The 15,395-nt window shown below is 41.0% G+C and overlaps 1 protein-coding gene across 1 annotated transcript in view; it reads left to right on the top strand.

Annotated features, from left to right (window-relative positions):
* Positions 1-15,395, top strand: part of kif6 (kinesin family member 6) — a 67,693-nt gene that overhangs the window by 34,296 nt on the left and 18,002 nt on the right. The window contains exons 13-15 of the mRNA XM_070979481.1: positions 3,212-3,406; positions 14,119-14,221; positions 15,116-15,171. Coding sequence (XP_070835582.1) covers positions 3,212-3,406; positions 14,119-14,221; positions 15,116-15,171 — 354 coding nt within the window. The remainder of the gene's footprint in view (positions 1-3,211; positions 3,407-14,118; positions 14,222-15,115; positions 15,172-15,395) is intronic.

Genomic DNA, 15,395 nt, shown 5'->3' with positions numbered 1-15,395 from the left:
GGACTCATACATTTTGCAGTTTATGTAATGGGCTAGAGGTGATTTTAGCCACACTTGTAGCAGGGCTGTAGGGATGGCAATTTTGGTGTGCTAGTCAATCATAAGGACATCTACCACATATATTTGCACAAAATTTGCTCTCCCCACACAGTGTCCAAATGACTTTAGTGATCCCCACATTTCATTCAGTGCAGCAGATATACACATTCCGCTTTATTGATCAGAAAAGGCTGTGGAGAAAGTAGGGATAGCAGAGATCTTCACCTCTGTGTCTGATGAAACAGGGACTCAACAAGCTGGATATGTAATCACCATTACTATTTCTATTACAGTGTTCATGAATATGCAAATATTTCATCCAGTGTGTCCAATACATAATTGGGAAGATTCTATTGTTTGCTGATTTCTTTCAATGTGACTTTGTGACCTGTGTAGCTCATCCACACTGGGTTTTGTGAGAACTTTGTATCCTGAAAGCAATGTGCACAATTTTAAGTTGCCAAACTTGAATCATCATCATCATCATCATGAGTGCAGTCAAGAGTTTAGGTTTGCTGCCAGCTGCACAGTGTTTTTGCATGTATGCAAATAAGTGCTGATTGAATGATATTACTTACATTGGTCTGTTTGCAGATTGGAAATGTTTGCTTGGTCTTGAATTAAACTATTTATGGCTACATTTTATTTGATGTAGGACTCAATTTGTAAAAAGTTAGTGATACAGAATATCACTTTAGTTGTAAATCCACTCACCACTTATTGCACTTTGAAAAAGCAGTGACAATATTTGCAATGTGTATTTTTTGTCAAACTTTCCTTTATCTGAATTGATAATATAACATCTGAATTGCCCATTGCACTCCAAAATACTATTTTGTTGGATGGAATTAGTGATATTGATTTTTTTAAATTTTATTTGTAGCCCTACCAAAAATGGACTTCAAATTGTGCCGTTAGTCCTGAGGAAAGGTCCTGTGGTCATTGACATTGTAAGGGTTCAGCCCCTTGACAAGGTGAATGTGCTCAGCCCAACTGTGATGATGAGATATGTAGACATCTTGCCCTGAGAGTGGCACTAAAGGAAGATCACAAGGACGTCAGATCAATTTGGATTCCACTTTTACTAGAAAGCACTAAATCAACAGCCAGTGGATTCGCTATTTGTAGTGTCACTCAAGTAGTGTTTGCTTTTAAGACTGTGCTCAAACCCTCTTCAAATTCTAGCAAAATATCTCCCTTTCATTTTTTTGTTACTTATACTGTAATGTACATGAAATTGGAGAAATTTGTGGCACCGCTGAGATTGGCATTGCAATTTCGCCAGTTTCAGTCATTTTAAAGGCATTTGCTGTGATGTCTGCTTTATTGGATAGTATAATAGAGAGTGACAAGAAAGATGAGAAGGAGAGATTGAATACACATCATGAGCTATGCTTGACCACATTCTGAGTGCATGGCATGTGAAGCAGCCCACAGATCTAATGTGTAACCCCCATAAGAAATTTTCATCATATACCATAAGTTTATGGTCGTGTTCAGAATAAATGAAGATAACAGATGCCAGAGATTCAGTGCTGGAAAAAAAAGGCGAACAACAGTCAGAAGTAAAGGCTTGTATGAAACAATGACATAAGACCCGCAGTCATATTTCTCTGTAAAACTTGGCCTCTATAGGTCATTTGGAATGGCGTTGGGTTTAGATTTTGGCAGTTTTGAGAATACTGCATGGTTGGTTTCACTGGAAACTGTATGTTATTGTTCCCATGGACATCCCCTTTGTATTAGCTGAAAGGAGTAGAAAATTCATGCCTCCAGCTGCGACATCCATTCATCATCCAAAATAATGACATTTTTTCTTACATCCCAAATGATCTGCTGACCACCGCAGTTTCAGTCTGGCCACAACTAGATGTCTGCTAATCTCATAAAAGGAACATGTTTGAAGAATTGACTAATATGTTGCCTCTAAATTATGGGTTGTGACTGGGCCATCAAATACATTCATTTATAGTGGAAAAACAGATACATAGGTCAGAAGCTGAATGAGGATTTTATGAGACTGTAATGTTTCACTCATGTAGGTATGTAGATGAAGATCAAAAGTAAAGGTTAGACATGCAACTTTAGCCAAGCTTTTGCTCCTTTAGCTGCTAACCTGTGACAAGCTTTGAGTTCTTGCTCACATTTGACATCTTAAAAGCGATCTTGACAACTTTCCGTGCAATGCCTTGATTGTGTTTTTCTTTTTACAGATTTCTCATGCAAAATGCACACAATTACAATTTTCCCTCTGTCAGTAGTTCTGATTGTAAAAACTGCCTCTGCTAGCACCACCCGCTCCTTTCTCACCAATAGTAGAACTACCAGTGTGCTCCCGTTATACAGTATAAGTCACTCTCTACAAGTCATCAAGCATAGCAACCAGGCGTCAATTTGATAATCAAATTGGAAAGCGCTGAACAAATCTGTCCTCTGCTGTGTACATTATTAATAAAAAATATGTGAGGCCAGCTGAAAGCACTTTGGGCCAGAGGCAGCTGATCAAATACGGAATGGTTGGAAGCAAAGTACAGGTTAAACACAGTAAATTGTCCTCATGCATAGAGACATTGCATCGGAAGTGAAATGTGTCATGGCAATAAAAGTGTGAACAGGCTCTTAGCAGCGGTTTTTGCCTTCCACCTCCTCTTGTAGCAACTCAATTCTCTCTGTCACACTTACACAAGCACACCAAGATTTATTGACACATCTACACTTGGACACGAGTAAACAAACATGCATACAACCCCATCAGTTGGAGAAGAGTTTGTGGAATCTTGTCGGTCAGTGTCTACAGCCTCCCTGGCTCATCTACTCTCCACTGATTCATCCCAGACCTTGATATCTTCCCAAGACGGCAAGGTCATGCTGAGCACATGTCAGGACCCATTACTGAAAGCCCACAATGAAGCCTGCTGCTTTTAGGAAATCACAATGGATGCTACACTTTTACTGTATATTTGTCACTTTGGGGGCTAGGATTTCTGACAGTTCAATTCAAAATTGACTGTGTGAATATTTGGAAGAACTGTGTGGGTGTTCACCTGAAAAAGTGTCTTAATTCGTATTGAGGCTTATGATAAAAAATACACAATTGAGTGAAAGGTCTCTTTTCCAACCAGTGCTCTGTCCAAAGTAAAGACAAGTAGAGTCCTTAACTCAGTGCCTATAGGTATCCTACTTCAGATGCTGAAGAAGGAGAAAAAAAAGGCCCAGGATGCTGCTGCTCAGCTTGCAGATATCACCAACTGCCAGAGCCTGGCCTCCCAGAGTGCATCAGGGTTGTCCACACTGTCAGCGTTGAAGGATGGAAGCACAGACACCATCTCTGCAGACCACGGAGCCACAGTACAGCACATGAAAAAAGGTACTTCTTGTCTTTACAAAGCAATGTTAACAACAAGATTTGAAATGGTGTTTTAAAACTTCCAAATGTGTAGCACTAGTTTTCTGTGTATCTTTCAGCTCTTTTTTCAGTGGAAAGTAGTTGTAATGAAACCCGTCCACAGCAATTTGGACTATATTGTATGAGGAAACAGACTGGTGTTGTAATGGATCTTTCTCCTCTTGTTTTTCAATTTAAGACAGAATCCACTTCTCTTCACTGTAATGCTTGGATACTGTCGAAGGAAAAAGATGTAACTGTTGAATTTTTCAGATTTTTTTTCCCCTGCTGTAAGCTCCACAACATCATTACACATGGCGTTAAATATATCTCAAACCTATTCTCTTTGTGTTTATTTGGGTTTCCTCCCGACCTGAAGCACATGCAGTTTAGGTATAAGCTAATACTCCTCAGAAATTGAGTTGCTGACTCCTTGGCAATGCACTGTGGCTGCTCACTGCTAATTAATAGTAATAATGGGTGAAAAGTATCCCATGGTGGCCAGTAAAGCACTAGAGTACCACAGTATAAATAAAACAAAATGTCATATATGTTGACTGTTGAATATGACAGTCAGTGTTTCTGACCAGGAAGCAGCAATGGCTTTGTGATAAATTAGGTGCTAAGAGGTGATCTTTCTCGATTGGAATGTGGGCAGCTCTTTGTGGTCATGCTGATTTTCGGTGTGCCTGTTGAGGTTGCCTGTGGGGCATGACAAATCCTTGATTTCTGGATTTTACTGCATGAAGAGTCTGACATTCCAGAGCTCCTTACATTGTCTTATGTCGAAACAATGTCATCAGCATGATTGTATGCATTTAGTAACATTAGGAGCCACTCAAGTGGCTCAGTGTAACCCTGTCAGCAACACAGCATTAGACAGTACACTATCTTAAACCTATAATTTATTGTTGATGAAAAGCTGATGAGTTTAAAACCTACAGTGGCATACAAGCATTTGGGCACCCCTGGTCAAAATGTCTGTTACTGTGGATAGCTTAGTGAGGAATAGATGACCTGATTAAGTTAAACAGGAAGCACATATTCGAGAAGATTTCAGGCATATGAATGTCCAATATTACTCTTTCAAATGTCACACAGTCACTAAGACGTCATGGAACACTATCCGGGCGGCACGGTGCAGCAGGTAGTGCACGTGCCTCACAGCAAGAAGGTTGCCGGTTCGATCCCCGGGTCGGGCAGGGCCTTTCTGTGTGAAGTTTGCATGTTCTTCCCGTGCATGCGTGGGTTCTCTCCGGCTTCCTCCTGCAGACCAAAAACATGCTCATTAGGTTAATTGGTGACTCTAAAATTGCCCCTAGGTGTGAGTGTGAATAGTTGTCTGTCTGTATATGTTGCCCTGCGATCGACTGGCGACCGGTCCAGGGTGTACCCCGCCTCTCGCCCGTTGACAGCTGGGATAGGCTCCAGCCCCCCCGCAACCCTGAAAGGGATGGTCGGGTAAAAGAAAAAGGATGGATGGATGGCATACTATCCACAAGCTTTAGATGTTGTCAGTGGGCAGGGCATCCCACTCTTCGGTCAGAGCCTGGGCTAACTCCTGTAGAGGTTGAAGAATATTGTCCCTCTCATTGATGGCTCGGCCTAAGGCATCCCAGGCATGCTCAATAGGGTTCATATCAGGGGAGCCATGGCATCTGCTGCACATCCTCTGGATCAAGAGCGGCCCTATGTTGTCATCTTGCAGATGAAAGTTTTTCCCATAGACCCGTCTTGCATGTGGGAGGCAATGGTTCTCCAGGATGTCCCTATACACAAAGCTGTTGACGTTTTCATCCAGCACCACCAATGGCGTCTTTCCTCCATAATGAATACCAGCCCATACCATCACTGAGCTGCCGCCAGCTTGAGTGGTTTCCTGGATGCAGTCATTGCGAAGGTTTTCACCACGTAAACGCGAACCCGTTGTCTTCCATCTGTATGGTTAAGGATATAGTGGCTTTCGTCCATGAAGATAACATGTCACCAGTGCCCAAGCTGTAATCTTTTGTGCTCCCTAGCCCAGCAAAGTCGAACAACTCTGTGTTGAACAGTTAGGTGTGGACACTTGGTCATTTGTCTTTCTCAGTAACCATGTTAAATCAACCATCGATTTACAGTTTGGTGAGAAATGTTGATTCCATGGTGTCTTCTCCACAAACGACAAAGGTAGCTCATTGGCATTTTCTGGTTTCTACAGCACAGATTAAGCAGTTGCCGATCATCTCATCTGGTAGTCAGTCGTGGTCGTCCTGGAGATTTTCGTGGCCTCAAATGACCCTCCTCTCGATGAACTTTGAGGATTTTACAGACCACACCCGGGGATATTTGAAGCAAATCAGCAATATTGGCTTGTTTGTGTCCATCCTCACAGAGTGCAAGCACCCTCTGGCGAATTGCCAGTGGCGCCAGATGAGGCATAGTTAAGGGAAGTTCCTTTTCAAATTTGGTTGAAAATTATTTCAGACAATTCTGAAAATGTAGACTTATTGCATGCAGGCTTTAGGCAGGAAACGGACAACAAAGCAAATGTCTTTTATAGCGCCAAATGAATGTTATGCATGAATTCATTTCACCTGGGTAATTGGGACACATAATGTAACCATTGCACCTGTTCAAAAGTGATTACTAATGCATTTGAAGAGGAATAAACAGAATTGTGTCTGCAAACAAAATTTTTCCAACTTTATGGACGAAAGTGAAAGTGAAGCTTCTGATAGGCTACTTAAGATTATTTGAGACTATTGGAGGTGTACCTGTGGATGTATACAAACAATAGTACACAAGTATGAATACCATGAATACTACCGCTCAGGAAGGAGACGCATTCTGTCTCCTAGAGATGAATGTACTTTAGTACCGAAAGTACAAATCCATCCCAGAACAACAGCAAAGGACCTTGTAAAGGTGCCAGACAAAACAGGTGCAAAAGCATCTTTATCCACAGTAAAATGAGTCCTATATTTAACATAACCTGAAAGGCTGCTGAGATTGGAAAAAGCCAGGATTAAATGTCAGGAATTGTGAAAAACCGGATTTGTGTACTTGGCGAAGGTGTATCTGAACTTCTGATTTCAAGTGTATATATATTGCAATATCTGATCTTTTTGGCGAATATATACATGGACATCTTGTTGTTCTAGTAACTGGCAGATTACTCTAACATGTGGTATTGAACTGAGCATCATCACTGTGTTGGAGTTGATGAGGTTATTTCCATGTAGTTTGGCCATAGCATGTACCTTCAGAAGGTTTACATCATAATATCATTGAACAGAAAGTATAATGATGAGTAAGTAGCAGAGACTTCAAAGTGCACCTTCTCTTGGATTGTCAGTGTACTTGTAGCTTTTTAGACTTTAATGTGGTTTGAATGTAACAGGAATTTGAAAGTCAAGCCAATCAAGCTTTGAGATCCACTCCTTAGCCATCAGCAGTATTATGAGCTTTTCCTGTAATTTTGATAAAGCGGATCCTTAAGTTTGATGATAAACCCGAGCCTTTATGTTGAGCTTGGTCATAGCCATTGGGCACAGGTGGATGAGCCAGCAACTGATCACACTGAGGCTGCGCTCCTGTCTGGGCTGACAGCCTGCTCAGACTCTTTGACATTTTTGTGTAATGGTGCTAAGTGTGGTAATAAGACCAGAAAGGAGTAATTGCAAACAGTGTCTCTGAAAGAAGAGCCTGTTAAAAAACAAACACGTTTGAACTCGGTCGAGTTGGAATGAGTAAAGGAATCAGTCATTCAACGACGGGACAATGAGGAGGATTGTGATGGATGGCTGTAAAGCTGTGGTTTATAAAACCGCTGATAAATGATGTGCCATATGCATTAGTCTCTCAGAATGGTATGTGATTTAATATGGAGCAAGCATGATCATTTGAGTCACTTCAATAGAGTATTTGTTTTCACCTGGCCCCTCAAGGGCTCTTTTTTCTCTCCTTGACTTCGTGATGTGATGACCTCAATGGATTCTTCTTCAATTTGGTTGATCTGTCGCTGTGTGGCATCAGCTGCTTTACAACCACACACCTCACACTAAAATAGAAGTGTGCTTCATGTTTACTGTACGTTAGGTGTACACATTTTTACAATGACCATCTGTTGCCCCTAATGACCAGGAACATGAATACCGACATGACCTGCAATATTTGAGGTGGTCTGATTTCTACATTTTAAGAGTCATACTTAATTCAGACATCCAAACAAAAACAAAATATTCCATGTAAATAATCCAGCTGTTTTACAATGAAGCGAAAGAGGGCACAGGCTCATTGTTACGTGTCTAGTCCAGGAATTCTCGCCCACTTTTCCCACATTTCATGAGAAATTTCTGTCAGTTTCTGCTCTGTTTGCAACCAGCACCGTGAGAAGAACACGCTTCCAACCCCATCAGCTGTTAACCAGCAGGGAGCTCTTGATGTTGCCCAGGGAGGCGATGCACTTTGGGTAGTGAAAGCTTTAAAGAACACATTGAACAGTTCCAGCAGGATCAGAAGACACTTCTCCCAGTTGACTGATTCTGACTTTCAGTGGAGCACACCTGCTGACAGAGATTTATTTTAAGGATCAGTTAATAGTACAGTGTCAAAAGAGGCCATTACATTCATTTATATATTGATATTCCTCATAAATACACAGACAAAATACTAGAAACACACAATTGACACAGCTGTTTTGTACTGTGCACTGCGTTATATGTCATGTGTTTTTCATCTGCCTTTTTTCCATGACCTACTTGGAAACTCATAACCAAACAATATGCACATTAGATCATTGTTCTTTACTCCAAATTCGAAACAAATGCACTCCACTTCTCATTTACTCATGCTCGATGGGTCACTAAATGTTTATGTGTGTTTTAATTTAGGTTTAATCTGAGGGTTCTGGTGCTGTAGCCAGCAGCCTCTACAGTTACAGAGAGGGTAATTGCTGTCCCCTGACGATTGACTGTAAATGTAATGATGATGACCTTTCCATGGAAACAGTTCATGCTGATTGATTGGCGCATAATCAACTCTACTCTTTCCATAATACATTGTTCTGTTCTGGGCTCCCTGCTTTGCCAGCGTCTTTCTTTTTGAAGACTACTGTTTCTGCAGAAACAATCCGCACACATTACAAGTTTTTCATAGAACCGGCTTTCTACTCTGCACACTGTAAATTGCAAAGTGGACTTCAATGATTATGAGATGCCTATTTATTGTATTATTTCACAGGTACAGATATGCAGTGTCTTCTTCTGCTCTGTAGTGCTTTTGCAGTGTAAGATGGTCGCTAATGTATGGACAAGGTGTTAGTGCTGTAATTCAGGCTGTGATGACATGTATTGAGCTTGCAAAAACACAGGAGACTGAGACTTACAGGGAGAATTACTGTAAATTTTGCTACCATGTAATAAGATGCTGATGATTCTACCAGCCCATCTAGTCCTGTCCTAAGACACTAGGAGCACCTCAGTAGGTCAGAATACTACTGTCCCATGCAGTGGGAACACACAATGTACCAGAAATATTGTTAGTATTGTTTTTCCATCAAGTAGACAAGTTCTGACCTTTTCAGCAAACAGTTAACAACTGGTGTCAGACTTTTTTCTTCTTAGAGATTGATGGAAAAGTATGGTCATAATTCACTTGGCTGGTATTTCCTTTCTAAAATTTGTTGAAACAGCAACAATAGTCACAATACATTCCTCCCCTGTAAAACCTCTGTGGTTTGTCAGCACTTGAAGCTTGGGAAAGAAGAATTAGGAAAGTTGGCCTAACGTCCATGTGATCTCATTACCCCACAAATTATGTTAGTACAACATAATATGATGTCATATCACTCCTAGATATTTCTGGAATGTTGCTATATACAAGAGTTGAATGGAGTGCATTTCCCTCAAGAAACCTCTTAAAGTGATTTGTTGAGGTTGGCTCTTGCAACATTCCGTGCGCCTATGAGAAGCCTGCTGGTTTCAATCAAGACTTTCCAAAAATAAAGAAACAAAATTCCTAACTGTCCTACAATTAATCTCACATGAGTTTCTGTCCCGTGTATGTCTTTGGTTAGAACAGCTTTGTCACAGAAATCCACACATTTTAACAAAGGTGGAATTTATTGGAAATCATTGTGAGGCTTTGAGTTTTCCACAAAAATCTTGCAAAATAATGATGGTTACTATTCTATTATAAGATTAGGTCATATACAATCCAGTGCAGTCTTGCATGCACGAAAACATGTTGGTTTGTTGGAGACACAGAACTTGTTTTATTGTAAACTTGATTTGTCAAGTTCAGACAAAGCTTTGAGGAATTGGCAGACGTGTCTGCTGTGTCTGTTTGCTTGTCTTAACTTTAGGAATCACTGGTGGATCCAGAGAAACATTCAGGGGTAGGCAAGAGGATGGCATTGGAGACTTTAAGGGGTGACATATATACTTATATACATTCATACATTCATATATACTGATTTAGTTGCAGTCATAGGCATTTGCCCCCAAATGAAGCTACATTATCGTAGAGTAAAGCATTTGATAGAAATAGCTAAAGGTGACATTATAAATCAAACTGTTTTATTTCCATAATACAATCAGTCTCTCTCTATACATATATATATACATGCATGTCTAATACATTAGTTCTGTAAGAACACTGTAAAGCACACCGTGCTGCTTTATTTTGAGCTATTTGTAATTTCTTCTTTCATTGTTGCACTATACCAAATCATAAAACAGTAATCAAGCTGTGACAGAACTAAAGCATTCAGAACATGTTTGATGACATCTGGTGGCATAACTTTTAATACTCTCCTTACAACTGACACACCCCTATCCATTTGGTTCAAAATGTGATCAGTTTGTTTAGACCATGATAGTTCAAGATTATACCCAGAAGTTTTGTCTCTCGTACTTGGTCAGTCTGTATATTGTTTATATTTAATTTCAATAGTGGTTCAGCTTTTGACTGATACCTAGATCCTATTATTATAGACTTTGTTTTACCAGCATTAAGCACCAATTTGTTGCTCATTACCCATTCTACCACTGACTTCAACTCCTTATCTAAAATTGTATTGAGCTCTTCAATTGATGGCGCAGCTGCATATATTGTCGAGTCATCTGCGTACATCGCAATTTGAGCCTTTTCAAGAGCTAATGGCAGATCATTTACTAAAACAGAAAACAATAACGGCCCTAAGCACCTACCTTGAGGTACTCCACAGTCAACCTGTCTGACCTTTGACGAGCTACCATTGAAGAATACTGTCTGCCTCCTATTTGTCAGGTAGCTTTCCATCCATCTTAATGCAGCTAAAGCAAAGCCATAATATTTTAACTTATCTAACAATAAAGAATGATCTATCACATCAAAAGCCGAAGTCAAATCAAGTAACACTACAGCCACTACATTCTTGTTATCTTGCTCACTTTGCCAATCATCTACCATTTGTATCAGAGCTGTGGAAGTGGAATGACCAGGCCTATAAGCATGTTGATAATCTGTATTTAAATAATTTACATCAAAGTAAGTTTGTATTTGTTCACTTCATTTAAAGATGATTGTGTCCCTTATGCTTCAACACGTGTAGGTTGCAAATGACACAAGATATCCAGTATTTTGTACAGAAGCAAATGAACCAAAACACTGAAACTCAGACATGAAAGCGGGGATGTGTGAAAAAAGGCAAACATTTAATGAACGGTTCAAAAATGTGCAACAGAAGAATCTAGGAGATCCACACACTGAAGCTGGTGAGTCTGCTGAGAGTGAACAGGCAGGTAGAGAGTCCACTTCCAGTTTACTCACAATAGACTGACAGGCCGTAGGCTGGAACATTAAGGTAGGCACCTGGGCACAAAAAGGCAGGAGTCAGGAAGGCTGGGACCAGACGAGGCGATCAGTAGCAAAAATACTGATCGATGAGTGATCTCTGCAGTCTTAGTCGTTACCACAAGGATGAAAAGGCGATCTGACGAATATTGGGTGTAAGGCTTATATATTGTGGCAGCAGGCGAGTCTTGACTGACTGATTGTGAGCAGGTGTGTTCAGGAGAGAAGGAGGCCGGACCTGACCTGCCAGCCACACCCTGCAGTAAAACATTCACACACGACGGACAGGAGACGAAGGGGAAGGGAAACACAAAGACACAATAGGACGAGGAGGGCAAAACCGTAGATCCCTACATTATCCAGTAATGCTGATTAAATGGAAAAAAATATTTTCTCTGAGCTTCAATTTGAAGATGTGTTGAAAGTGCAAACTCTTAGGTAGTAATCTTTGAGTGAATTGTCAATGCCCTGCCAATCTATCATCTGACGAGGAGTTAGCCTCTGGGGCCACCAGCCAATGTAGCCAGACTTGTAGTGTAGCCAGCAGATATCCAGATATTGTATATTCAGGCCAAGACTTCTTCTTCTGTGCGCTGGTCATTTGAGACATGAAGACAGCATTTCAGCTAATCTCTATAAACAGACAGGCTGTCGTCTATGCTATGCATATGAATTCAGGTGAACTGTTAAAAAGCTAATAAAATGCTAAATCATTGTGGTTGGGTCTGTAGATTGCATTTCGGTCTGAGGCATTCTGCCTCTTTTGCTCTACCTGCATGCACGCACAGCCCACTCAAACGTGATTGGTCAATGCTACTCGGACTACAACTGGGCAGCAAATGAACTGCAAACGAAAACCAGATTAGTTCTGATTCCAAAATCTTGTCCCTTGTCTACAACTCTGCATTCATGCACAGATAGTTTCTGTCTTTGGACATTACTGCATTGCTGACTGACGGCTGGCTTTTTGTTTTGGGCTTGCAGTGAGTGATTTAAGTCTTTTGTAAACTTTTGCATGTTGCACTTGAATGACATCTTTGTCTGCTGAACGAGCAGTTTCAGAGATATTGGTGGCTGCAGCCAATCCAGAGACACTTGTACGCACTGGTGAATATTTGGGTTTAGTTGGCTTTAATCCATCCCTCACACAATCAAACACGAGTTACAATTTCTAAACAAAACACGCTTCAACAAAACATTCCCCACCACTATCCATCTGCAGCCATTCTGTATGTCTGCTAGTGGAAGCTGGCTACCCTACACACAATTAATAGGAAAACATGCCATCGGCAGTCATTGTGTGTAGATGGGAAAAGCAGTGGGTGCACAGAAAGCTCCCAGGAAAGGGAAGGAACGGAGCTGCTTCCTGCTGCAGGCGACGCTGGTAGCATCTGGTTGAAATCAGTCTGTTGCCAACCCAGTGTTCTCTCGTGGCTCCTGGCACCACACAGTGGCAAGGCTGCATGTTTCTTTTGGATTTTGTGGAGATACATCTGTTTTTCACCTTCTGTATATTTCACATCTTCCTCCCATCCTCACAACTTATTACCTCGACTGTGTGTGTCTATGGGGAGCATCTCTTGCTGCCACCCTGTCAGCCCAGTTGATCTGCCTCTGCCAGGAACTAGAATGCACAACCAAACTCCCATGAGTCATTGCTCATTGTTTAAGTATGATATTAAATAGTTCTTTTTCACCGCTTGTGTTAAGATATAGAAGGAGAGACACACGTGTGATTAATAATAATAAGATGTGAAAATATGACCTACCCTGCCCTAGGTGAATGTAACCTCTCCTCCTCCGCTCAGTGCCGGGTCACAGTTCTTGCTTTCCATTCCAGCTCACTTGAAACAGGCAATCTCTCTTGACCTTCCTCTGGAACAGCTTTGCTGATCCAGTTGGCCAGCTGTGAATGTTGTGAATGTTCAGTTTAAAAGGTCTTTATATAGATTTCATGGTGGTGTGTGACACAAACCCTTTGTCTTTTTCATCCTTGTAGCTTGTCCAATTCCTAGTGAAGCCCAACAGGTGATCCCCACAGGTGAAACTCCTGGCTAATGAGTCAGTGCCACCACCCATGGCGCTGTTTCCTCTAGCCTAATCCATGCCCTCTCCTGCAAGATATCCCCAAAATAAACTGCTGAAACTTTATCACAACAACCGTCATCAGTTACAGTGATTGAAGATGATGCTGTTTAAAAGGACTATCCTAGGACTATTTCATTTTGAAAATGTATTCAGCAGCATGAAATGTTGTCCTTAAATGTCCTTTAAAATGTTTCTGCCAGTTACTGTAGCCACGTCTTCATAGTAGAGGAGTCTAGTGTTGCCTTAGACATTTGTCTCTTCTTTCCTTCCCCTCTCTTTGTCACACCATGAGAATGTTCAGTCACGGGTAAACAAACACATGTAAACTTTTGTTTTTGCAGGTAAACAAAAGCAAAACACTGTGTGTAATTAGTGTGAACTGTTGTGTTTTGGTTTATTTTTTTGGTAAATGTATGAAATTGGTCTGTTGCGCTTTAAGAAAAATGCAGGATGTTATGTACTTACCTCACATGTGTGCCATCTGCAGTGTAATGCTGACATGATAAGAATTGCTTTTACATAAACAATGAGGTCAAGAATATCAGGTGGATCTAGCGGGCATCTCGCCGAAGTACCTGTGAATGTGGTACACGCCTCACTGTTCAGATCTGCACAGCAATATCTGTTACAACGTCTCCTGACAAGCATGTGCTCTTGTTTGGATGGTAGTTAGTATGGTAGGTTTGATCAGGAAGTGTTTTCAGCCTGGATCTGGTGAGATGAACATTAGCTTCTGATAATTGAAATAAAGCATATGTATGTGTTCGTCTTAGAACTTTTTCTCTCAGATCCACAGCTGTCTGTGGGGAAGCAAGAGGCCTTTGAGACCTTTATCAGGAACCATGAGGACCATCTGGCCATTGAAGACAATAAGAACCTGCTCAAACAGAGGTTAGTCTTATAGAACAAGTCGTTAGACACTTTTGATAAATTCACGTCTTGTTATTGCCTCAAATTCAAGACATTTGGTTCTGCAGTATAAGCAATGTGAGCAGTGTAATATGTAGTATTTATTTTATGCTCCCATGCAATTATATCATTATCTGAAATTACACAGGGAACACATGACAGGACATTTTAAACCCTGTACAGAACACACACAAACAAATGCTACAGATCTGTATACTCTACATGCCACAACACAACTTCCTCATTTGTTGTCACCACCGTTGTTGTACCTCAGACAACCTACCCGCAATCAGTGTTTTGTACGATAGATTTGTTTCCTCCAGCTGCCTGAATGAAACCACAGAGAAAAATTAAAACACGACCTACTGGTTCTGTGAACATTTTTCAAAAGAGCTCTCTTTCAGTGAGAGCTCAATAAAGCTGCTGTATGTATGAACTTACAGTGGCCATGTTTCATTTTCTTTTGGACTATTAGCGCCTGTGGGAGCAGCAAGGGTTTAAAAATGTACTGATGTCTGTGATCAGAAAACTTTGCAAAAACCTTTGACAAAAACCTCCATTTAGTGAGTGCTTTTTTGTTTTTGGAGTAAAGTTCAAACAAAGATAACATGTAATACATGTGTGGAGTTTGCATGTTCTCCCTGTGTTCACCCGGGGTTTCCTCCTTAAATAACCCCCAATAAAAACATGCAAGAAGATCACCACCTGACCAATGGTGATGAAAAACGATGGGTCTCTGGGCGCCGGCGCCCGCGTCGGCTGGCAGCTGCCCTTCCAAAATGACAGATCTTGTACTGTGAATGCTCATTGTTAGTTTACCACATGCAGTTTGTTAAATGCCTTATTACCTATTAACACCTGCATTCTTTTGAATAGGTCAGCTGACGCCAGAAGACTTGGGGAGCAACTTAACGCAGCCAGAAACAGAATCAGTAAGTTGTCTGAACATGAAAGTTGCCCTCTGGAAATCACATTACATTTCAAAGCTGTGAAAACGTTCAATTCGACATTTAATTTGCGTCATCATCATTATGCTAAGGGAAAACAAAGGCTGTGGTACAAGCCCTGAAGAAGACTGATAATTTCCATTAGTTTTTGTCTGGGTCCCAAAAGACACCAGCCTACCTGCCTGGAAATCGTTTATGAACACATCACT

This window comes from Chaetodon trifascialis, chromosome 14 (assembly GCF_039877785.1).
Source record: "Chaetodon trifascialis isolate fChaTrf1 chromosome 14, fChaTrf1.hap1, whole genome shotgun sequence".
NCBI lineage: Eukaryota > Metazoa > Chordata > Actinopteri > Chaetodontiformes > Chaetodontidae > Chaetodon > Chaetodon trifascialis.
Note: the sequence above shows the minus strand (reverse complement) of the source record. Positions and strands in the feature narration are given on the sequence as shown.